The sequence below is a fragment of the Sorex fumeus genome, unplaced genomic scaffold (assembly GCF_029834395.1).
Source record: "Sorex fumeus unplaced genomic scaffold, SorFum_2.1 ptg000125l, whole genome shotgun sequence".
NCBI classification, from domain to species: domain Eukaryota; kingdom Metazoa; phylum Chordata; class Mammalia; order Eulipotyphla; family Soricidae; genus Sorex; species Sorex fumeus.
In genome coordinates this window covers 1,164,668-1,188,392 of record NW_026606182.1, presented here as the reverse complement: position 1 = coordinate 1,188,392, position 23,725 = coordinate 1,164,668, and the positions used below count along the sequence as shown (strand labels likewise).

Below are 23,725 nucleotides of genomic sequence, written 5' to 3'. Positions count from 1 at the left end.
TTCCTGTGCAGTGTAGTAATTTCTCCTCCTTCCTCATCAGCCTAGTTTCTTCTCTTCCCTTTTCCCTGGCTTGCTTTCTTTCTTTCTTTCTTTCTTTCTTTCTTTCTTTCTTTCTTTCTTTCTTTCTTTCTTCCTCTCTCTCTCTCTCTCTCTCTCTCTCTCTCTTTCTTTCTTTCTTTCTTTCTTTTTTTTTTTGCAAAAGTGTAACACTGTGGTCACAGGACCATGACTTATTTATTTATTAAAATTAAAAATACTTTATTAGTGAAACAGCATGAGGTACAGTTGTAGACTTACAAATTTTTGTGCTTGGGTTTCAGTTATACAGTGATTGAATACCCATCCCTCCATCAGTGCCCATTCTCCACCACCACTGATTCTAGTATCCCTCCCACCTCCCATCCCCCTCATACCACCCTGCCTCTGTGGCAGGGCATTCCCTCCTTTCTTCCCTCCTAGTACCTGTAGTTGTCTTAGTAGCCGCTGTCTCCGCCTTCAAGGTCCTGTTGCTGTGTTCATCGATGATTCAATTAAAAAAAAAAAGAGTTGTTTTACTTTCTGTTTCCCTTTCTGGGAGCTGTGGGTACTCATTACCCAGCCACAGGATCAGGAGCCGAGCTGTACTGGAGATCCTGGATCCTAATTCCAACGGCCAGAAGAGTACTCTGGGGTAAGTAGGGGAGAGAGAACCCCCACCTCCATTCCCTCACCCTTATCTTCTCACAACTTCCCTCAAGGGACAGTGGTGACTATGGACGAGGAGAATCAAGTTCTGGGGAGTGAGATAAAGGGCACAGGGCCAAACAGGAACAGTAATAGAGCCCAGATTTGAACTGAGTTGGGCTGACCGCTGCTCCCTCACTCTGTTCCCTAAACATTAGAGGGAGGGTACTGCTCAGACGGGTTCACAAGGGCAACCTGGTACCCCTAATTGAGCCTGTGTCCCTGAGACACAGTTAACTGAGAAGACAGTTGGATGTGAGCTGGAGAGTCAGGCTGGGGGTGATTCCTCCCAGGGGCATTTAGAGGCAGCAGAGGAGGTAAGTGTGAGAATCTGAACTTCTCCATTGTGTTCTGGTCCCCTGGTCCCCAGAGTCCTGCTGCTCAGGCTGAGGGAACAAAGGATTTCTTTAGAAACACGGGGATCAAGTTGACTGAAAGGAGTACTTTGGCAGAAAAAAGAATTATATGCTGATCCTGGGGGCATCTAATGAACAAGTCTTGGGAGGGAAAGGCATTGCTGAGCTGAGTTCAGACCCTTGGGAGGGGATTGCAGGTGGTCTGATCAATGCTCAATATGGTTCAAGATTCACTTGAGACCTGGTTTCTCTGCAACTCTCTGCTCCTCTCTCTTATCTGAGTGTTGTGGTTTTAGGTGTCAGAGTAAGGATTCATAAGAAAATAAAGGAAAACTCTCCTGAGAGATTTTAGAACTACCTTTGTACTTTAAAACAACAGCCAATTTGTCTGAAACCAGTCAAGTCTTCCTTGTTCTCCACCAGTGGACTCTTATTGACCCAGAGAAGAGGAAAGCATTCCCAAACTAGAATCAATGTGTGCTTACTGTTTCATGTCTACGTATTGGGTACCAGACTTCAGATTCACCAAGTCTCATCCTGAGGGGTCCCAGGGAGGCACAGGAGCAAGAACTTGCCAAGTCAAACAGCAAAGTTCACACCCTGTTAAGACAAACAGAAAACCTGTTGTCAAGGTTTCAACCTGCAGAACAGAAATCTAGGTGTAGCAGGTGAGTTCTAAGTTGTGGACAGACTAAGGGAGATGGACATAGAGGTTTGTTGGTATTTTTTTTTCTTTTGTTTTTATCGGGCTGGAGTGATAGCCCAATCGGTAGGGCGTTTGCCTTTCACGCGGCTGACCTGGGTTTGATTCCTCAGGCAGGCTACTGAAAGTATCCTGCCCACATGACAGAACCTGGTTAGCTCCCCGTGGTGTTTTTGATATGCCAAAACAGTAACAACAAGTCTCACAATGGAGACGTTACTGGTGCCCACTTGAGCAAATGGATGAACAACGGGAGGACAGTGCCACAGTGCTACAGTTTGTTTTCACCTACTGGTGGCCTTGTTGATCTTCCTTACTTTACATAGGTTGACTGAATTAGCTGAACAAAGAACAGACTTCAGAAAGGGGGACTGGCAGGTTTTGAGGATTTGCTGCTGTGGGTTGATTTCAGAGAACCTCAATTCTCATATGATTGGATGAGGCCACCTAAATGCTCTTGTGTTGACTGATTGCAAAATGTCATGGAAGTGACATTTTGATTTTGGTTCTGCAAGATGCAGCAGAGAAGAGGTCTTATCTGCAGTGCATTGAGACAGGACCCCCTTGGAGAAAGGAAACATTGATCTCAGGCCATGGTGCTCCACCCATGACATAACTTCTGCTTATTGGGATTTGTAGGTTCAGGTTCTTTGCATGGTTCCCCTGAGGAATCCTTGATAGCTCTGCTGGTGTGTATAGGTATTGACTTCGGAATCTCCCTGTTATGAGGATGGTTGAACAGTCCAGTCCTCTCAGGAGGGTCTTACTGGAGGGGAATTGGGACTCTCAGAAGGTTGGTATTAAGTTGACTCCTGCTACTGTGGGTGACCCTCGGGGCCAGGACAGCCACCTGAAGTCAGAAAGAGCTAGACCAAGAACCACGGTAGAGTGAAGAGTAGACAGGTGGAGAGGATGGCCCCTGGGGAGCCCAAATATTGGTACAGGCATCTAGCCCTTCGTGTCCTTCTGGATATTTCCTTCTCTGTCATCATGGTCTGGCCCTGACCCTTTTTTGAGTCTCTCTTGAGTGCTGATGCCAATATTGGCCCATCTCAGTTGATCATCCCATGCAGTATCCTCCCTGGCTAGTTTCCTGATTGATCAAATCCTAGAAACATTGACATTTGGTGGAGATTGTAGTTTCCTGGTGGATGCTGCTAATGTACAAAGAGACCCATCCACCCACCCACTGAGCATTTTCTATTCCCTTGCTTCGTTGCTTTATATACCACATATGAGTAGGGCTGTATGGTATTTGTCTTTCTCCTTCTGGCTTATTTTGCATAACAAGGCCCTTTGACCTGCTCCATGTATCGTGGACTACAAGATTTTGCTTTCTCTTGTACCTGAGTAGTATTCCATTTTGTATACATACCATCATTTCTTTATCCACTTTTTTTTTTTTTTTACAATTGAGTTACTTCCAGGTCTTAGCTATTTCAGATCGTAGGTAAAATAATATGCATGGATGGAATTGCTGGCTTTAATGATAGCTCTATTCTTAATTTTTAGGGAACTCTCAAAAATTAGTTTTCTATAGAATTTTTACCAAGTTATATTAGGTCAATACTGGAATATGGTTCTTACTTTCTTTTTGATATAGGCCATTCTCATTAGTGTGAGATTAGAAATGTATTTAAATTTCCCTGATGATCAGTGATGAACACTTTTTCATGACTCTTAGTTACCCGTGTATCTTCTTTGGTGAAGTTTTTGCTCAGCTTTTATTCACATTTTTTGATGGGATTATTTGGGTTATTTTGTTGTTTATCTAAGATTATAGGGCTAGAGCGATAGCACAGCGGTAGGGCGTTTGCCTCGCATGCAGCCAACATGGCCGACCCGAGTTCGATTCCTCCGCCCTTCTCGGAAAGCCCACCAAGCTACTGAGAGTATCTCGCCCGCACGGCAGAGCCTGGCAAGCTCCCCGTGAAGTATTCGATATGCCAAACACAGTAACAACAAAGTCTCCAGTGGAGACGTTACTGGGCCCGCTCGAGCAAATCGATGATCAACGGGAGGGCCTTTACCCTTTACCCTTTTATCTAAGATTATGATCCCTTGTCAGATGTGTCATGTGCACATGCTCTCTTCCTTTCATAGGTAGGCTTTTAATTTTAGCTATGGCTTTTTACAGTGTAGAAACATGTGGATGTAGTCTCACTGTTTACTTTTCCTTTCGATTTATTTGCCAATGGAGTAGAATCATCGGTGTCACCTCTTAAGTCAATAATATAGTGCTGACTTTTAAAAAAAATATGCTTTGTGTACGTCTAAAACTCAGCTGTGAACAGCTTTGTAAATCAGTTCTTTAATAAAATATAGAGAAATAAAAATACATACTTGATGGGTCTGGGCAAAATATCAAAATCTCTAATCCATTTTGAATTAACAGTTATGTGTGGTATGATTAAATTTTTTTGCATTGGTTTCTACCAATAACTGCTTCTTGACTGTCTCTTGTTCCACAGTGGGTTTCCTCCCTCAGGGAGGGTGTCTAGCTTTCCAAGTATTCTACCAATACACAGAAAACATTCAACATTTAATGCCATGGGAGATGATTCTGGGAGGGCTCTGCAGCGATTCTTCTTCTGGGACTATCTTTCCTGCCCTCCAAAAATTTCCTTCCTATAGAACTCACTTATACAACAGAGCAGCCCAAATCTTCTGGCACAGTTTTATTTATACCTGATGTTTCTAATTGTCTTTGCTTTCATTCTTGTGTGGTTTGTGCCTCGTTTTTTTTTCTTTTTGGGTCACACCTGGTGATGCACAGGGGTAACTCCTGGCTTTTGCACCCAGAAATTACTTCTGGCGCCGCTCAGGGGACCATATGGAATGCTGGGAATCGAACCCCAGTTGGCCGCATGCAAGACAAACTGGTGCTATCGCTCCAGTCCCTCATTTTATTTAAAAAGCAGTGTGCTATATAGGTTACTGAAAAATCCACTTTCCCCATAGATTTTACCACCTTATCTCAATCTTTCGGGTAGCTAACTGGCCTGCTGTAGGTCCAGCTGACGTCTTAACATCCATCTCTTTGCGGTGGTTTTCCTGTTTCTTATCTCTCATTTTTCTCACTCTTGACAACTCTCCACTGCACCCACCTCATGAGTACAGTACATGCTTATTTTTTTCAGCATCAAATTATCAAGAAAATGCATAGGTTACTAAACTAATCAATTATTGTGATTTAACCTTTCTATTGTCCACGTAGCACAATTTTGCTCACTTCTCTGCCTTAGTTTCTGGAAACTCTCATTGACTTCTAAGTTTCCAAGTACCAGTATCTCTCCACAATGTCACTGGCCCTCTCCAACACCCCTGGAAACCTCAGTCAAACATTCAGTCCTCAGGCTTGCTTTTGTTGACATTATCTGTTTCCTATTTGCTTTCTTTTTAGTCCACAAATGAGTGATATTATCTAATACATGTCTTTTCCTTCTGAGTTATTTAACAAAATATGACACCTTCAACAGGTTTCCCCAAATGATAGATGTCAAAAAGTGAGTAGCGCTTCATTGTGGAGATATACCACATCTTTAGCCACTTGTCTGTCCTTGGATGTTGTAAACATTGCTGCAATGAACATAGGTGTGCAAACAACTTTTTGAATCAGAGCTTTAGTGTTCGGCTGAATAACTTAGGAGTAGAATTGTTGGATCCTATGATAAATCTAATTTTTTATATTTTGAGAGTCTATACTGCTTTGCATAGAGGTTGGGACTTTTCATACCTACGAATAATACATCAGAATAGCATGTCTTTTTCCCTCTGCATTCCCACCAGAGTTTGCTATCTTCAATCCTTTTAATGGAGGCCACGACCATTGATGTGAAGCAATATCTCATTATCATTTTGACTTGTTTTTCGTCATAGTAGTATTATGGTATATATTTCTAGGTTTGTTTCAAAGTATTTAGGGGCTGCCTGAAAGGCCATTCCATTTCCAGAAATTTCCTCAGTCAGCAATCTTAAATGAAAAGTATGAGACTCATGTCCAAGGCCAGGGAAAACAGGAGCCAGGAGGACTGGTTAATGGTTGATAGCTTGCCACCAATGTGTATATGGCAAAGGGCAGTTAGGATAGAGAAGGAACCACTATGACAATAATAGTTAAAAATCAGTCTAGAAAAGAACTGAATGTTATTGCAGACCAGAATACCCAAAAGAAGATAGAGACAGAGAAGAGACAGACCGAGAGACAGAGACAGAAACAGAAAGAGAGAGAATGAGCAAGCATGTGTGTGTGTGTGAGAGAGAGAGAGAGAGAGAGAGAGAGAGAGAGAGAGAGAGAGAGAAATAAGTGCCTGCCACAAGGCAGTTGGTGGATGGAATAAAAACTGGGAACATTAGTGGTGGGAAATGTACACTGGTGAAGGTGAAGGGACAGGTATCGTAATATTGTATGATTGAAACCCAATGGTGAGCAATCTTGTAACTGTGTATCTCACTGTGATTCAATTAAAAACTAAAAAAACAAAAACAAAAACACAAACCCCAATCTCAACGATGACCAACTTTATATCAGGAGATTGCATCTTGTACTATTATTTTTTTTTTTTATTTTTATTTTTTTAATTTATTTATTGAATCACTGTGGGAAAGGCCACAAAGCCTTCAGGTTTATGTCTCAGTCATGCAAATATCAAACACATTTCCCTTTACCAATACTTATTTTTTCCCATGAAGAACCCCAATAAAACCCCACCCCCCACCCCTCCCCGTCCCTGTGAGGCAGATGAATTCTAGTTAACACTCTATCCGCTTTGATTAGATTGTTTCAATAAAAGATTCGCCACTATTATTTAGAGTTTACCCCCCCCCCCCCCAAATCAGACATGCTGAAAAAGCATTGTGAAGTGATTTGCTTTCTACAGCTGGGTTCAAGAATTAAATGTTGGTTTTGGATTTCTGCTATTTTACCTATTGACCCTGGAAGTATTTCTACTGAAAGTCAGATAGTTAAGAAATTGGTTTCTGTGTTCTGGAGTCGTGGCCGTGCTGGAGAGCCGCTCGCGGGGGGCAACCGGTGGCCTCAGTAGGGCGTGAAGGGCGGACCGAAACGCCCCCCTTCCCATGAGGTTTTAGTCGCCCCCACACTCCCGGCTCATACCTGCTGTCCACAAGGCTCCCATGTGGCCGCCATCCCTCCCTCCAGAGAGGAGAGGGCGAACGGGGCAACACCCTTTCCCCTCCGGCAGACTCGATGGGCTGGATCAACGCATAGTCCATTCACTTTTCTGCTCCAAGCTGCTGGGTTCTGCATTAAGTCCTTGTGCTTCTGGGGCCATGGCCGTGCTGGAGAGCCGCTCGCGGGGGGCGACTGGTGACCTCGGTAGGGCGTGAAGGACGGACCGGAACGCCCCCCTTCCCATGAGGTTTTAGTCGCCCCCACTCCCCCGGCTCATACCTGCTGTCCACAAGGCTCCCATGTGGCCGCCATCTTTCTTTCCAGAGAGGAGAGGGCGAATGGGGCAACACCCTTTCCCCTCCGGCAGACTTGATGGCCTGGATCAATGCATAGTCCGTTCACTTTTCTGCTCCAAGCTGCTGGGTTCTGCATTAAGTCCTTGTGCTTCTGGGGCCGTGGCTGTGCTGGAGAGCCGCTCGTGGGGGGCAACTGGTGACCTCGGTAGGGCGTGAAGGACGGACCGGAACGCCCCCCTTCCCATGAAGTTTTAGTCGCCCCCACACCCCCGGCTCATACCTGCTGTCCACAAGGCTCCCATGTGGCCGCCATCTTTCTTTCCAGAGGGAGGAGGGCGGAAGGGAGCAACACCCTTTCCCCTCTGGGCAGAAATGATTGCCTGGATTAACGCATAGTCCTTTCACTTTTCTGCTCCAAGCTGCTGGGTTCTGCATTAAGCCCTTGTGCTTCTGGGGCTGTGGCCGTGCTGGAGAGCCGCTCGTGGGGGGCAACTGGTGACCTCGGTAGGGCGTGAAGGACGGACCGGAACGCCCCCCTTCCCATGAGGTTTTAGTCGCCCCCACACCCCCGGCTCATACCTGCTGTCCACAAGGCTCCCATGTGGCCGCCATCTTTCTTTCCAGAGAGGAGAGGGCGAATGGGGCAACACCCTTTCCCCTCCGGCAGACTTGATGGCCTGGGTCAATGCATAGTCCGTTCACTTTTCTGCTCCAAGCTGCTGGGTTCTGCATTAAGCCCTTGTGCTTCTGGGGCCGTGGCTGTGCTGGAGAGCCGCTCGTGGGGGGCGACTGGTGACCTCGGTAGGGCGTGAAGGACGGACCGGAACGCCCCCCTTCCCATGAGGTTTTAGTCGCCCCCACACCCCCGGCTCATACCTGCTGTCCACAAGGCTCCCATGTGGCTGCCATCTTTCTTTCCAGAGGGAGGAGGGCGGAAGGGAGCAACACCCTTTCCCCTCTGGGCAGAAATGATTGCCTGGATTAACGCATAGTCCTTTCACTTTTCTGCTCCAAGCTGCTGGGTTCTGCATTAAGCCCTTGTGCTTCTGGGGCTGTGGCCGTGCTGGAGAGCCGCTCGTGGGGGGCAACTGGTGACCTCGGTAGGGCGTGAAGGACGGACCGGAACGCCCCCCTTCCCATGAGGTTTTAGTCGCCCCCACACCCCCGGCTCATACCTGCTGTCCACAAGGCTCCCATGCGGCCGCCATCCTTCTTTCCAGAGAGGAGAGGGCGAATGGGGCAACACCCTTTCCCCTCCGGCAGACTTGATGGCCTGGATTAACGCATAGTCCTTTCACTTTTCTGCTCTAAGCTGCTGGGTTCTGCATTAAGTCCTTGTGTTTCTGGGGCTGTGGCCGTGCTCCAAACTTAACTCTGACTTTCAGGGAGAAAGATTGGGTGGTTTACTTCTCATTGATCACTTTGTATATAGAGAGATGTCGCGCGGCCGCGTAAGCGGCCGCGCGGTTCTGAGAAAAAGTCCTCGTTCCCGCATACTCGAGCTGTGTTTGTAGAGGCTTCTGGTCACCGGGGTTCCATCTGGGGGAGGCGAGATGCGGCGCCTACTCCATCTGGAACTTGCGGGTGAACTTGGCTCTTTTTGGAACCTGTTTTTTCTTTTTTTTTTTCCTCCGGGATCCCGCACCCTCCATGTGTTCTTTCTCTTATGCTTAAGGCTTCAAAGATGGCGCTGGGGGGCGGGCTGTGGGCATGACTTCCGGAATCAGAGGTTACCTGGGAGGTGTAGTCCGGCAGATTTGAGAAAAAGTCTTCGTTCCCGCATACTCGAGCTGTGTTTGTAGAGGCTTCTGGTCACCGGGGTTCCATCTGGGGGAGGCGAGATGCGGCGCCTACTCCATCTGGAACTTGCGGGTGAACTTGGCTCTTTTTGGAACCTGTTTTTTCTTTTTTTTTTTCCTCCGGGATCCCGCACCCTCCATGTGTTCTTTCTCTTATGCTTAAGGCTTCAAAGATGGCGCTGGGGGGCGGGCTGTGGGCATGACTTCCGGAATCAGAGGTTACCTGGGAGGTGTAGTCCGGCAGATTTGAGAAAAAGTCTTCGTTCCCGCATACTCGAGCTGTGTTTGTAGAGGCTTCTGGTCACCGGGGTTCCATCTGGGGGAGGCGAGATGCGGCGCCTACTCCATCTGGAACTTGCGGGTGAACTTGGCTCTTTTTGGAACCTGTTTTTTCTTTTTTTTTTTCCTCCGGGATCCCGCACCCTCCATGTGTTCTTTCTCTTATGCTTAAGGCTTCAAAGATGGCGCTGGGGGGCGGGCTGTGGGCATGACTTCCGGAATCAGAGGTTACCTGGGAGGTGTAGTCCGGCAGATTTGAGAAAAAGTCCTCGTTCCCGCATACTCGAGCTGTGTTTGTAGAGGCTTCTGGTCACCGGGGTTCCATCTGGGGGAGGCGCATCTTGTACTATTATTTATACAAAAACTGAGAGACAGTGAAAGTTTCTGCAGTTATGGGAGAAACACCGAGAGGTTGGGGCCCATTATGGGTGTTGTATGTCCACAGCCAGGTTACAGTCCCTGTGATACAAGGGATCTGGGAGAAAAATGAGGGCACAACCTTTGGAAACTGCAGCCCAGGAAGTGCAAGAGTGGGCACAGAAGCTGGTGCCCAGAGTAGAGGGCATAATGTTGGAGTGAAAGGAATCATTTCAGTAAACCTAGACATGAAGTGCACATCTAATTTACCAGAAGAAGAGCATGGTAATCAAAAACACGGGATCAGGTACCGAGATACACGGCTTTGTCTGACTTGGCACTATTGTGAAAGCATGGCTGAACCTAAGGTTAGGTGATGTAACCAAATTTTGTAATGGTTCCTCTACTTTATAATATTCTTTATTTTCTTTTTGTTTGTTTGTTTGGGGGCCACACCTAGTGATGCTCAGGGATTACTCTTTACCCTGCATTCAGAAATTTTTCCTCGTGATGCTCAGGGGGCCATATGGGATGCTGGGGATTAAACCCAGGTTGACTATGTGCAAGGCAAATATCCTACGCACTGTACTGTTGCTCTGGCCGCAAAATTCCTCTACTTTTTATTTATTTTATTCACTTATTTTTATTGAATCATCGTGAGATACAATTACAAAGCTTTTATGTTTGAATTTTGGTCATACAATGGTCATACAATGATACAACGATGGGTCATACACCTATCCCTTCACCAGTGTACATTGTCCACCACCAAAGTCCCCAGTATCTCCTCCCATCCCAGCCTTTTCTCTGCCTGTGTGGTACACAATTTCCACAATTCTCTCTACTTTGATTACGTTCACTACTTCGACACCAGTTACACCTTATTATCTGGAATTTTCTCACTACCACTCAAATCTGCGGAAACGGCAATGCTAGACAATTTTTTTGTATTGCCTGTTATGAATAGCATATGATGTCTGAGGCCGTTAGAGTTGGCCACGTGCTCCTGAAATTCTAAAATGTTAATAATTATGGTCTGGCAAGATCTCTGTAGTGAGCTTCTCAGTCCTGAGATTCTTCTTCTTTTTTTTTTAATTGATTAACTGTGAGATACAGTAACAAAGCTTTCGTGTTTGAGCATCGATCATACAGCCATCAAACACCCATCCCTTCACCAGTGCATGTTTTTCACCACCAAAATCCTCAGTATCCCCCCACCCTACCCATTCCACAACTCCCCCTGCCTGTGTGGCTTACAAATTACACAATACTCTCTTTCTCTACTTTAGTTACTATTGATATTTCAGGACCTGTCCCACCACCGTTCACACCTGCCAAAAAGGGCAATGCTAGTGTTTTTGTATCGCTTGTTATGTATCCAAACAATATACTCTAGGAATTCTAAAATTTTAATTATTAGGGTCTGAAGAGATCGCTGCAGCAAGTTGTTTGGGTCTGAGGTTCGTTTGCGTGTCTCTGGATCATGACCGTATGGGAGCTGAAGTAGACGGTGGGCGAATGTGGCGTCATCTTTGAGTCCCACTGGGGCAGGCGGGGGAAGAGCTCACTTCTCCCCTATCCCATGAGGTCTGGAATCTGCCACCACTGCCACATGCCCCTGGAGTTTGTTGCTGATTTCTAGAAAATGGTGGTCGCCTGAGCTCCTAGAGGGAAGGTGGAGGGACGGCGCCTACCCCTGTCTGGAGTTGCCTAGCGGAAAGGGCCTATTGCAAAGTTTGGGGCCATTTCTGCAACAAATTGCTTGGGTCCGAGGGTCATTTGTGTGTCTCCGGATCAAGGCCCCGTGGGAGCTTAAGTAGACGGTGGCCTGTTATGGAGTCACCTCTGAGTCTCATCAGGGTGGGTGGGGTGGGGGGGGTGAAGGAGAAGGACCCACTCCTCCCCGTCCCAACACCACTCTGAGGTTCTTTTGTGTATCTCTGGATCACGGCTGTTAAGGGGCTTACTTGTAGCCAGAAGCAGCTGATGGGAGTCATCTGAGAGTCCCGTCGGGGTTGGGGTAGGGTGGGGAAGAGAGGAACAGACTCCTCCCCCCAGCCCGTGAGGTCTGGCATTTGCTGTTACTGCTCCTATGTACCTGGGCTTTTCATTGTGTTCTGGAAGATGGTGACCGCCAGGATTTCTAGGGGGCCAGTTCCTCTACTTTAAAAAGAGACCCACAGAGTAGCGATATACAAAGGGTGCATCACTATCAATTATCATACGAGGACATTCACCATTACAGGAGCTACTTCCAACGTATAGATACTACAGTTCCAAACTTCCCATGGGTTCTAGAACATTCCTTCCCATCTTTCCTTTAAGTGTGGTTTTTATTGTTTCTATAAGTACTCAACCGACTCTCTCCTTATCTGACTTCTCTTTGTGACCCAAGGACCAGGTGACTCTACTAGGTTTGGTAGTAAGTCTGAGGGAGCTGAGAACTTCTATTAAATAGAAGCTTCTACTAAACTCCAGGACACAGAAACCTAAGTTTAAGTGCATTTTAACATTTCTGACCTTCCTGGAAGAAAGCTCCAGATCCCACCCCTAACTGTTTCCTGTCTCCAACACTAACATTGGACCCCACATTCTGTTCCTCTACTCCAGGAAAAAGCCACACCTCTGACAACTGGAGACACCACACCTCAGACTGCTGAGTAAGGGGAAGAAGCAACACCATGAATCCAGAAGTCTACCCAGGTAGTCAGTTTTTCTCCTTGGCTGGATCGATATCTACACCCCCAATTGAGGAGGTATCTGATGCAGACGATGCTGTGGCAATGACAGTGGGTCTCTGTTTGTTTGCGATTCCCAGGTGATTCAAAGTTTTCAAGAATGAACCTATTGAGTAATAAAGATGTTCAGACTTAGTGTTGGAAAGCAGAAAAGTTTATCGGAAAGTAGAAAAGAAATAAAAGGTGTTGGAGTACAAGGAGCTTAGGTTTATCAGGTTGCACCTATCACAGTGCTCGCGAGTCACTCCCATTACTTTGTTTGTATGCAACCACTTATATGCTCTTTTCCCCAACCAATTTGTAAGGTCTCATTCTTCTAGGACACTGAACTTGTACTGTAAGTTAATATTGCCTTTCTTCTCTCCTTATGTCTTTTGAATAGTTTACTTTAATGCAATGTCCTTTTTGTATAGATACAGGAAGATAATTAATATTATGCTTTGCAACTTAGGAGTTGATTGGCTTTGAATATTATTCACTCCCGGGCATCTACTTTCTCAACTTAAGCCTCAGTTGCCCTCACTTCCTAGAACCCCAAGGGCAGGGTCCTGACGTGGGACTGGATGGAACCAGGGCAAGCCGGTAAGTTATGTGCTACCCTGGCATCACAATGGGCCAGGCCAAGGTGCCACGATTCTTAACTATAGGTTAAGAGTTTGATCATAGGCAAATACTGTCATGATCCAAAAGTAATGATGAGACTAGGACCTTGCTGCTAGGAATAGGAAAGGTATCTGGCCTGAGCACTGCAGTCTGAGATCAAGGTGGCCCTGGGAAAGCAATTCTATAAGCTTAAAGTATTTCTTACTGTGTCCATACAAAATAATTTATATTATGTATGCTTATATGTTGGTCGGACAAGGAGAGGAGAAAAACCTGCACTTGACACTATCATCTTCCTGTGTGATTCTGAGGGTCAATACAATATGTGTGCATGGCCTGATCAGTGCCTCGCAGTTCTGTCACCAAGGAATGCTTTTTGGTTTAGTGATCTCAGCCTGGTGAGAGTTAGTCCTGATATGAGACCTCTACTTCCCTCAGATTCTAACTTAAGGACTAGGTTGCTATTGTCAGCACCTGCTGACCAGATGTGATAACTTCAGACAGAGGCTCCTTCTATTGATTTCAATATGGTGACTCTGTCTCATCCCTTCTCCCCCAGCTTTTTCACCCCCAATAAAACACATGAGATTTGGTGTTAGGGGTACCTGTGTCAATGCCCTGGTTTCCTTGCTCCTTTCATAATGGCAGGGAAATCACAAAAACTATACTGTCCCCTTTCCAACTTAAACCACTCTGTTTCTCAAAGTTGTGTTTCTCAAAGTCCTTCCTAGGATCCTATTTCCCTCTCCCTTATTCCTTTGGACACCAAGTTCAACCCCTCTAGAACCTCCAGAAAGCAGAAGTGCTGACTCAATTACATTGCAGAAGAAAGAGGAAAGATCAGAAGCAGAAATGCCAGTGACCCCAAGTCTTTGCAAGAGATCAGGGCTGGGGGGTTTGTTGCCGCCAGCAGGTCAATCTGTACCTGTGAGGTGAGTGCATCAGCAGCCTGATGGCACTATCAGATTTTCAGATACCCCAAAATTGCTGCTGTGCTTTTGGCCAGAACCCCAAAAACTTGGGGCAAAGTTTACCAAGAAAGTAAATGGCCAAAAGTTAGGTATATGGAAGACACACCCACAAACCTTCTCTGGCTCAGCTATATAATTGGAGGTATGTCCTCTCTGGTTCCTGATCAAAGTGCTTAATGGCCATGATCCCAGAGACTCAGAAACAAATCTCGAAACCCAACGGCTTTTGGCAGAAATGTGTCCAGTCCCTGAAGTAGGTTACAGGCCCGGGGCCACCCCAGGTGGGAATAAGTTTTGTGCCTTGGCTTGTTCCCCCTGGCGGCCCAGTCACCACCATCCTCCAGAGGCCACTGGACAGTCAGGTTTGGGCCCACAGTGACGAGACACATGGGGCCTCATGGAATGGGGGTGGAGCCGGCTCTTTCCTCCCCACTCCAACAAGACCCCGAGTTGCCGCCAAAGAATGACCTCTCTGGCTCATGATCAAGCTGCTTAATGGCCATGATCCCAGAGACTCAGAAACAAATCTTGAAACTCAACGGCTTTTGGCAGAAATGTGACTGGACCCCACAGTAGGTTAATGTCGCCGGGCCACCCCAGTGGGGAAAGGGTGCTGTCCCTCTGCCTGCTCCCCCTAGGCAGCTCGGTGGCCACCATCCTCCAGAGGCCATTGGACAGTCATGTTAGGGCCCACAGTGATGAGACATGTGGAGCCTCATGGGATGGGTGTGAAGCTGGCCCTTTCCTCCCCGTCCCAACAAGACCCCGAGTTGCTGCCCACGAATGGCTTTTCTGGCTCCTGACCAACCTGCTTAACGACCATGATCCAAGAGACTCAGGAACAAATCTCAGAACCTAGCAGGTTTTGGCAGAAATCCCTCCAGATTTAATTGTTAAAATTTTGTAATTTCAAAATTGTACGGCCACTACTGCAGCCACACAGAATCATATGTTTTTCATAACCAGCAATAGAAAACAAATTGTCTACTGTTGCCTTTTCAGCAGATCTAAATGTTGGGGTAAAGTCCCAAATAATATGGTGGGTCTGTTATCAAAATATTGAATGTAATCAAAATAGAGAGAGAATAATGTGGAAATCATCTACCCCACAGGTAGCAGGAGGGTGTGGGATGGGGGTATACTGGGATTTTGGGGGGTTGAGAATGGGCACTGGTGAAGGTACGGGTGTTTCATTGTATGACCGAGACTTAAAACCGAAAGCTTTGTAACTGCTCTCATGGTGATTCAATAAATAAAATTATAAAAAAATGAAAAAAAAAAGAGATCAGGGTTGGAGGTTTCCAGGACACTCATACTTCCCCAGCAAGAATGGGATCTATTGACCAGTCCATGGTTCAGCAAGGTCAACAGTGGGTACCTATGTTTCCTAAGACAATCGTTTGGGAGAGGTCTAACCCCACCCACCTGCAGGATTCCTTCCATGCCCATTTGGAAGGTATGTGACAAATGGAAGGGTTCCTATCAAAATGTAGTTTCCAACCCAACCACTCAGGATGGGAGATGTGTGCTGAAAGTGGATAAGAAATTAAACATGATGGCCTCTCATCTGTATTGCAAATCATAATGCCTATAAGTAGAGAGAGAGAGTAAGTGGAAATTGTCTGCCAAAGAGGCAGGGGGAGGAATGGGACAGGGGTGGGGGAGGGATATTGGGGACATTGGTGGTGGAAAATGTATACTGGTAGAGGGATGGGTGTTTGATCAGTGTATGACTGAAACTCAAACACGGTGATTCAATTAAAAAAACAAACAAACAAGCGAACAAAATCCCCACCAAAATGTAATTTTCCTAAATGGTTGTAGAGTATACCACTCTTTAGAAATATAACAGAAACAACAAATCTGGACATAAGTTCTCAAGACTTTAAGGCAAAAACTGCAGGAATTCTGAAATATGAAGGAACTTCATTGTAATATCAAAGACATGACTAATAGTTGATGTGAATTAACTCCTGGGTTTTCCCTTTACTGACTGTTTTGCTGACTTTATCCTATCTGATCTCACTTTCTCCTGTGAAGCAAGAACTCCTCTTTGAATGCAAGGAGCAAGAAACCCACTATATCACACACGCATGCGCGCGCACGCACACACACACACACACACACACACACACAGGCACACACACGGTTCTCTATCTAGTTTCTTTTTTTTTATTATTTTTTATTTGTTTTATTTGTTTCTTTGTACAGAGTCTATGGTAAATACGGTTCTCTAGTTTCTTATCTCCAATTACTCACCTTCTACTGTTCTACTGTTCACTCATTTAAGTAGCAATGCGTTTTTGAGCAGATCCTACCTGCGCTTATTTATTGTCATCACCACATTCATCCCATTGAATAGGAAGAAATATGTTCCCTATAAAACATGGTTGCACTTGTGTCCAGGGTGCTGCCCATTGACTGTAGTAAAAGGTCCCACAGGCTCTTTCTAAAGGATGACAGATTCCTTGAGGAATCTGACGCCCACCTTTCTACTCTGCTTTCCTGTGGCAATTCTCTGTGCATGGAGCAGGCTAGGAGGAAGGTGAATGGGGTGTAGACTTGCTTTCTCTATGGACATTTGATTTAATAACTTAAGAGCTGATCTTTATTGCCTCATTTTACCTCTCCTTTCCCACTGAAGGTCTCATCTCCATTTTGCCTTAATGCAATTATATTAAGAAGCAGGTTTTAGAAATCATTTGGCATGTGTGTGTGGTGGTGGTGGGGGGGGAGAAAAGTCATCAATAGCACCAGGTTACTTATCAGGAGTACCCAGGAGACTCTGCTCAGGAAGATGGAATCACCTTCAACTCAATCCTCTGGAAGTGCCACCCCAGGCCTCTCATCTAATTCTTTATTCTTTCATCTAGCAAACTGCAGCTTCGTTGAGTACTCCATCAATTACATCCAGAACACAATGAATAAAGAAGATCTCTATTCCCTGCTGACAAATAATGACATCTGGGAGTATTTTGTGACTGAAGCACATTTCTCAAGGTATCTTCCGAAAGTTTCTTAATCTGTCCAGTGTTGTGAGTAAACTGCATGATGTATACAAAGTGCTTAGCATAATGACCAACATATAGAGGTGTTCAGTTAATATTAATTTTGAAAAATTTGCTGAGAAGAGATGAGGACATTCAGCTTGGAAGTGAAAGCCAAGTAGAACTTCCCTTTGGAAAGTCAGAAAAATACTGACAGAATCATTTTGTGCTCCGGCGAATTCTAGCTTGGTATTTTGTTCTCTCTGCCTAAAGAATCTCAGAAACTCAGCAGGTTCCTTTTGTCCACAAGGTAGAATGTGAAATTAAGTTGGATGGAGTTGGGTTACATGCCAGCTCTATCCCTGCCAACTTCCAAAGTATTGGACTTTGTCTTCTTTATTTTCTTTTTGGGTCACACCCAGCGATGCTCAGGGGTTACTCCTGGTTCTGAACTTAGAAATTAGTAACTCCTGGTGATTCTCGGGGGACCATCAGGGATTCTGGGTATTGAACCCGGGTTGTCCACGTGCAAGGCAAGCACCCTACCCCTGTACTATCGCTCCTGCCCCCTGGACTTTGTCTTAGAGAGTCAGAACTGTGGGTTGTTCTGTAAGAATAGGCATTCAATCTTGTTAATCAAAATTAATTACTTAGAGTAAACTGCAGGGTAAAAGTCTGGAAGCATGCAAACAGTCTGCTCAAAGGCCTGTTGAGACCTAGACCAGGATCAGAGGCAGGTTTCAGGACGGAATTGGATTATGTGCTAGTTGGAAGATTAGTCAGAAGACTTGGATGCCATGGTCAGAACTAGGATCAGTGTCCAGTACAGAATATAAGGGACACGTGGGTTTGGAAGTCTCCTCTGAGTGGGAGAGAGGACATAGCCCCTATGATAGGGTTCACATGCTGATTGCTTCCTCTAAACCTGCCTGGGGTGGGTGATTCTCAGCTACCACTTGAGACCTTTTATTCTACATAGAATAGACCAGCAGGGTGGTGTGGCTTAGTCAAATTTGTGATGGTGGCCAATTTTGTGTCATTGATTAATGGTGAAGAGATTCACATCTGATCTGTAAAAAGCACAGTTACTCCTCAACTCACTGTCCCAAAGCAAATCTATTCATAACTAGAAGTTTCTATCTGTGCTTCTTAATGTCTGCAGAATGTTTCAGAGTTTCCGTGAATTGGCACACAGATAGAGAGGACTCACAGGGGAATGTCACCAGCTAATTTGTTGGGAAGGCTGGAGTCAGCTTAGAGGGGAGGAGTTCTGGATGTTGGGTCAGAGGTCAAGGGGCGGACTGGAGAGTGCAAGGGTAACAGTGTTAATGACATGTCTTCGTTGTTTCAGCATTTGGTCTGAGACTGGACCCAGTGGCCACATAGAAAGGTTAATGGCTCTGAAGAAAGATGATACAAGAACACATCACTAATATCCTTTCTACCTTTGTAGTTTGAGATTTTTAAACCCTAAAGAGCCAGAATAACAGAATGTCTTTTCGAAAATACTTTCTAAAGAGGCCTCTTCCCGTGATACTAACCACAGTTGGGGATTCCTCAAATCATCCTAGTTTTGACTTTTCTCGATCAGTACTTGTGTAAACACACAAAAAATAAAAAGGCCGGCGGTCTGCCGTTTCCCCACTCCAGGGAGGTCGAAGGCGATGGTCAGGTGAAGGAAGGAAACGAGGCCAAGCTAGTTGGTCTTAGTAGCCGTTTATTACATGGGAAGAGATGTAAGTCATGGAGGCCTCAGGAATCCTCGAGCACGTGCGCCTTTGTTCTCTCCGCTTCTGTCTCAGCCCCATCTTCCCAGGTTCTCTGATGCACGTGTCCCCCCGTTCTCTGGTGCACGTGTCCCCCCAGAGAGCCCTGAAATCTCCCTTATATAGATCATAGTACCTCTAAAGGGCGCAATATAATGATGTCATCAGAAGGAGTTACAGAAAGAACGTTGAGGCGGCAAACCATACATTGTTTCCTTACATCCGCAGGCCAGTAATCCTGGCCTCACCTTTTCACAAGCTACAAGTACTTAGATTAGCACAACAAAGACCAGTCTGCTAGAGCTTGGAATCTACATCTCCAAAAAAGCAGTCTCATCCAAGCTAGTCAGGACACACAGGAAACTGCTTCTAGGACGTGTTTCTCCTCTCCTTGTCCAACCAACATATAAGCATACATAATATTAATCATTTCGTATGGACACAGTAAGAAATACTTTGGGCTTATAGAATTGCTCTCCTAGGGCCATCTCGATCTCAGACTGCAGTGCTCAGGCCAGATATCTTTCCTATTCCTAGCAGCAGGGCCCTAGTCTCGTCGTTACTTTTGGATCATGACATCATTTGCCTATGATCAAATTCTTAACTTATAGTTAAGAATCGTGGCACCTTGGCCTGGCCCATCGCGATGCCAGGGTAGCACATAACTTACCGGCTTGCCCTGGTTCCATCCAGTCCCACGTCGGGACCCTGCCCTTGGGGTGCTAGGAAGTAAGGGCAACTGAGGCTTAAGTTGAGAAGGCAGATGCCCAGGAGTGAATAATATTCAAAGCCAATCAATTCCTAAGTTATAAAGCATAATATTAATTAATTGCCTTCCTGTATCTATACAAAAGGACATTGCATTAAAGTAAACTGCTCAAAGACATAAGGAGAGGAGAAAGGCAATATTGACTTACAGTACAGCTTCAGTGTCTAAGAAGGATGAGACCTTACAAATTGGTTGGGGAAGAGAGCATAGAAGAGGTTACAGACAGACAAAGTAATGGGAGTGACTCGGGAGCACTGTGATGGGCACAATCTGATAAACCTAAGCTCCGTGTACTCCAACAAGTACTCATAAAGCTCCAAGACCTGGTTTTACTCACAGTTATAACTCCATATAGAGAAGGGCTGAAAGCTTAAGGATTGCTCGAGCAGGCCCAGTAACGTCTCCATTGGAGACTTTGTTGTTACTGTGTTTGGCATATCGAATACGTCACGGGGAGCTTGCCAGGCTCTGCCGTGCGGGCGAGATACTCTCAGTAGCTTGCCGGGCTTTCTGAGAGGGGCGGAGGAATCGAACTCGGGTCGGCCATGTTGGCTGCATGCAAGGCAAACGCCCTACCGCTGTGCTATCTCTGGAATATTTATTAGGTGATGCTTCCCTGTCCTTTGAAGACATCCTGTCTGCTATCAAGGGCTATGGGATGTCAAAAAATGGTAGGGGTTCTTGCTGTAAGCCTAATATTTCTAATACAGGGAAATATAAGGTGACAAGTACAGGACATGGAACACCAAGGTGGAGATCTCATCTAGAGAAGGATCCACAGATCCTGGCAGAGGTTTGCTCAAGAGCATAATCTGGAGCAGAAAGATAGTATAGAGCATAGGACACTTGCCTTTTCTGCAGCTGACCCAGGCTTGACTCACAAGTACCCCCAGCATGGTCAAGAATGATCCATTAGCACAGAGCCTACAGGAAGCCCTGAGAATCTCTTCATCCCTCCCTTTGTATGTAAATTTTTCCTGGGGTCAATCTCTTGCTGCTCATTTGTTAACCTACAACATTTATCCTCTCACTGAGGTCAGAACTGTTACCACATGACCCCAGCCTTACATCACAAACCACCATGATACACTACCCAGTTTGCAAGGTTCCAGACATATGGAGACACTTGTATGACACAGGACATTACAGTACCTGGACACCATTTCCTGGGTGCCCAAGGCAAAGGGCAGGTCTGACAGTGGGTCACCTCAGTTTTCACTCACGGTTCTGGAATAAAGGTGCTCATGCTCTTCCTTCTCCTGTCAGAGTCCCTGCCCTAGGAGCACCTATTGTACTGATGCTGTTTACTTGGTCTCTAGAGAGATGGTTTTTGTCTAATATTCGGTTCTTCTAGAAGAAACCACGAGGTTCTCAGGAGACCTGAGGACCTCATTTGTGTTTCAAAGCTGGTGGGTCAGTGGGCTTCAAGGGCTTTGCAGGGCAATTTTGCTGGGCCTTGCAGAGGGGTTCAGGATCTCTAGGGCTACATTCACTATGCTTGGGGACGTGGTGATGTCAGGAATCAAACCTGGGTCAGGAACATGTCCGTATGTGCCAAAACTGCTATGTGGTCTCCCTGTCCCAAGAAATGCCTCCTTCTTGGGAGCACCTTAGGATCTTGAGTACAGTGGGTAGGGTATTTGCCTTGCATGTGGACGACCCAGGTTTGATTCCCCGCAGCACCCCACCTGGTCCCCTAAGCACGACCTTGAGTGCAGAGCCAGGAGTAACCTGTGAGCATCACCAGTGTGACCCCCAAAATAAAAAAATAGTTATTTATGCAGATATAAGTACAACCAGAATCTATATGTTTGACATAGCACAGCGGTAGGGCGTTTGCCTTGCACGCAGCCAACATGGCTGACCCGAGTTCGATTCCTCCGCCCCTCTCGGAGAGCCCGGCAAACTACCGAGAGTATCTCGCCTGGCAAGCTACCTGTGATGTATTCGATATGCCAAACACAGTAACAACAAAGTCTCCAATGGAGATGTTACTGGGCCTGCTCGAGCAAATTGATTAACAACGGGAGGATTGTGACCGTGACCGTGATCTTATTTATTTAGGTTTTTAGGCCACATCTGGTAGTGCTCAGGGATTACCCCTCATGGAATTTGGAGGACCATAAGGGATGCTGGGGTTTGAACTCAGGTGGGCCATATGCAAGGCAAAGACCTTACCTGCTGTACTATCTCTCTGGCTCCATAATGTCTTTTTTAAAAGTCTTACATTTGTAAAACATTTTTTTATTGTATTGATAGTGAATGCCCTGTGCTTAACACAAGATGGACCTTACTGAGTTCATTTTACAGATGATCATACTAGAAGCCAATCACCTACTTTTGTTCTTTACAGGGAGGAGGCAGACGAAGTACGTGTAAGTTTGATGGCACAGGAAATGCTTGGAGACATGAAGCACATAGAGCCACAGGAGCAGGAGTTCAGGGAGAGATTCTTGAAAGAGTTTCCTCAAATGAAAAGGAAACTTGAGGAGCAAATAACACAGCTCCGAGAACTGGCAGACAAGGCCGACCAGATACACAAGGACTGCACCATCTCAAACATGGTGGCCTCCTCCAGCAGCATTTTGTCTGGCATCCTGACCATTGCTGGCATGGGTCTGGCACCGGTGACAGCTGGGATCAGTCTGGGTCTGACAACAGCTGGGGTGGGTCTGGGGGCCGCATCTGCTGTGACTGGTGTAGCCACCGGCATTGTGGAACACGTAAGATTGGCAGCCGTTGAAGGTGATGCCAAGAAGTTGACATCAATTGAGGTCAATCCAGAGGAAATATTAAAGGGAATTATATCTAACTGTGCCCCGAAAGTTGTTCCCATGGGAACAAATATTTACAAAGGTATGATGAACATTGAGAAGAACATTCGTGCCATCAAGTTGGTCAGTGCTAACCCTCGCCTAGCGGCCCGAGCAACACGCTTCATGAACAGTGGAAGAATCTCAGCCCGAGGTGCCAGGCAGGTGAAGAAAGCTTTTGGAGGCACTGCACTGGCAATGAGCAAAGGGGCCCGGTTGGCAGGGATGGCCACTTCAGGTATTTTCCTCCTGGCAGATGTATACAGCCTCGTGCAGCAATCGGCTGACTTGCAGAAGGGGGCTCAGACAGCGTCAGCCAGCAGGCTGAGGGAGCATGCTTCGGAACTGGAGATGAAACTGGAAAATCTCAAAGAGATCCATGCAATTATCCTGGAGGACCAGGGAATAGCTTAGGGAGCAGAGGCCTGAACTGACTGACGGGTGGAAAGACCCTCCTTGGGGGAGGTTTTTGTGAGATAAGTTTAATTGATCTGGATGTTAAATAATTTAGCTTTCCTGTTAGTGAAGCATAGCTAGGGAGGGTTCATGGAGGAGGCTGTTGGGTGAAAGACAGGCAGGACTATGGAGCCTCGAATCAGGAGGTGAGAGGATCTGAGAGCCAAGAGAGTGGGCATGAAATTGTTTATTTTGGAACAAAGATATTGGGGCACGAAGGAAAAAGATGATGTGACAAACAGTGAGAAGTTCAGCAATCTGAGTTGAATTCTGAGAGAACTGAAGAGTGAGAAGGATTTGCTCATGAAGGAGCTTTCATGATTTCATTGTTAACATTCCCCATGGATTCCCCCTCCCAGCAATAAAGAATTTATTCCCTAGTGGTGGTTGCTGTCTCTACCATTTCCATTATTACTCACTTTTGTGTTCCAGGAGGCTTGCCTTTATGACTCTGTCTTCTTCGTGAGGATGGTGGAAGTCCTGGTGGTAGTGATTGTGTGAATGGGAATAGGATGTGGGTGATACGAGTTGAGCATATGGAGCATTTGGCAAATTGCTGGTGCTTTTTGGGTTCAGCGTTCACTGAAGAATCAGTGAAGTTTCAATGAAAGGTCAAATGCTGTGTTGTAAAATAGTTGCTTTTTTATTACTTTTTTTTTAATGAATCACTGTGAGATACAGTTACAGACTTACAAACTTTTGTGATTACATTTCAGTCATACAGTGACCGAGTACCCATCACTCCACCAGTGCCCATTCTCCACCACCAATATTCCCAGGATCCCTCCTGCCACACCTACCCCATACCCTCCTGACCCCCACCCCCACCTCTGTGGCAGGCATGTTTCTTTTTACTTTCCTCTCCTTTGGGGTGTTGTGGTTCGCAGTACAGGTAGTAATTGGCCATCATGTTTGGTTTATAGTATACGTTCATCACACATCTCCAAACCAAATCGAGACTTGCAAGCATCATTC

The 23,725-nt window shown here is 46.0% G+C and overlaps 2 protein-coding genes across 5 annotated transcripts in view; both read left to right on the top strand.

Moving 5' to 3' along the window:
* LOC130044873 (apolipoprotein L3-like) overlaps nucleotides 1–23,725 on the top strand; it is a 40,209-nt gene that overhangs the window by 6,564 nt on the left and 9,920 nt on the right. The gene's annotated exons all lie outside the window — the stretch shown is intronic.
* LOC130044872 (apolipoprotein L2-like) lies at nucleotides 568–23,130 on the top strand. Of its 4 annotated transcripts, none has more exons than XM_056137529.1 (5): nucleotides 568–670; nucleotides 12,258–12,350; nucleotides 16,833–16,959; nucleotides 18,298–18,336; nucleotides 21,835–23,130. In XM_056137529.1, exons 2-5 carry the CDS (start codon nucleotides 12,329–12,331, stop codon nucleotides 22,706–22,708), a joined length of 1,062 nt encoding a protein of 353 aa, XP_055993504.1. In that variant the 5' UTR covers nucleotides 568–670; nucleotides 12,258–12,328; the 3' UTR covers nucleotides 22,709–23,130. The 4 variants fall into 4 exon arrangements, with proteins under 4 accessions (XP_055993504.1, XP_055993503.1, XP_055993505.1 ...); XM_056137528.1 differs by having other exon boundaries at nucleotides 12,258–12,353; XM_056137531.1 differs by lacking the exon at nucleotides 568–670 and adding an exon at nucleotides 15,352–15,415 and having other exon boundaries at nucleotides 12,317–12,350.

Excerpts from the sequence above, each read along its gene's own strand:
- LOC130044872 (XM_056137528.1), top strand. The coding sequence starts at position 12,329 with ATGAATCCAGAAGTCTACCCAGGTA. Across the intron at positions 12,354-16,832 it reads TCCAGAAGTCTACCCAGGTA|CAAACTGCAGCTTCGTTGAG; the intron begins GTCAGTTTTTCT and ends TCTTTCATCTAG. Across the intron at positions 16,960-18,297 it reads ACTGAAGCACATTTCTCAAG|CATTTGGTCTGAGACTGGAC; the intron begins GTATCTTCCGAA and ends TCGTTGTTTCAG.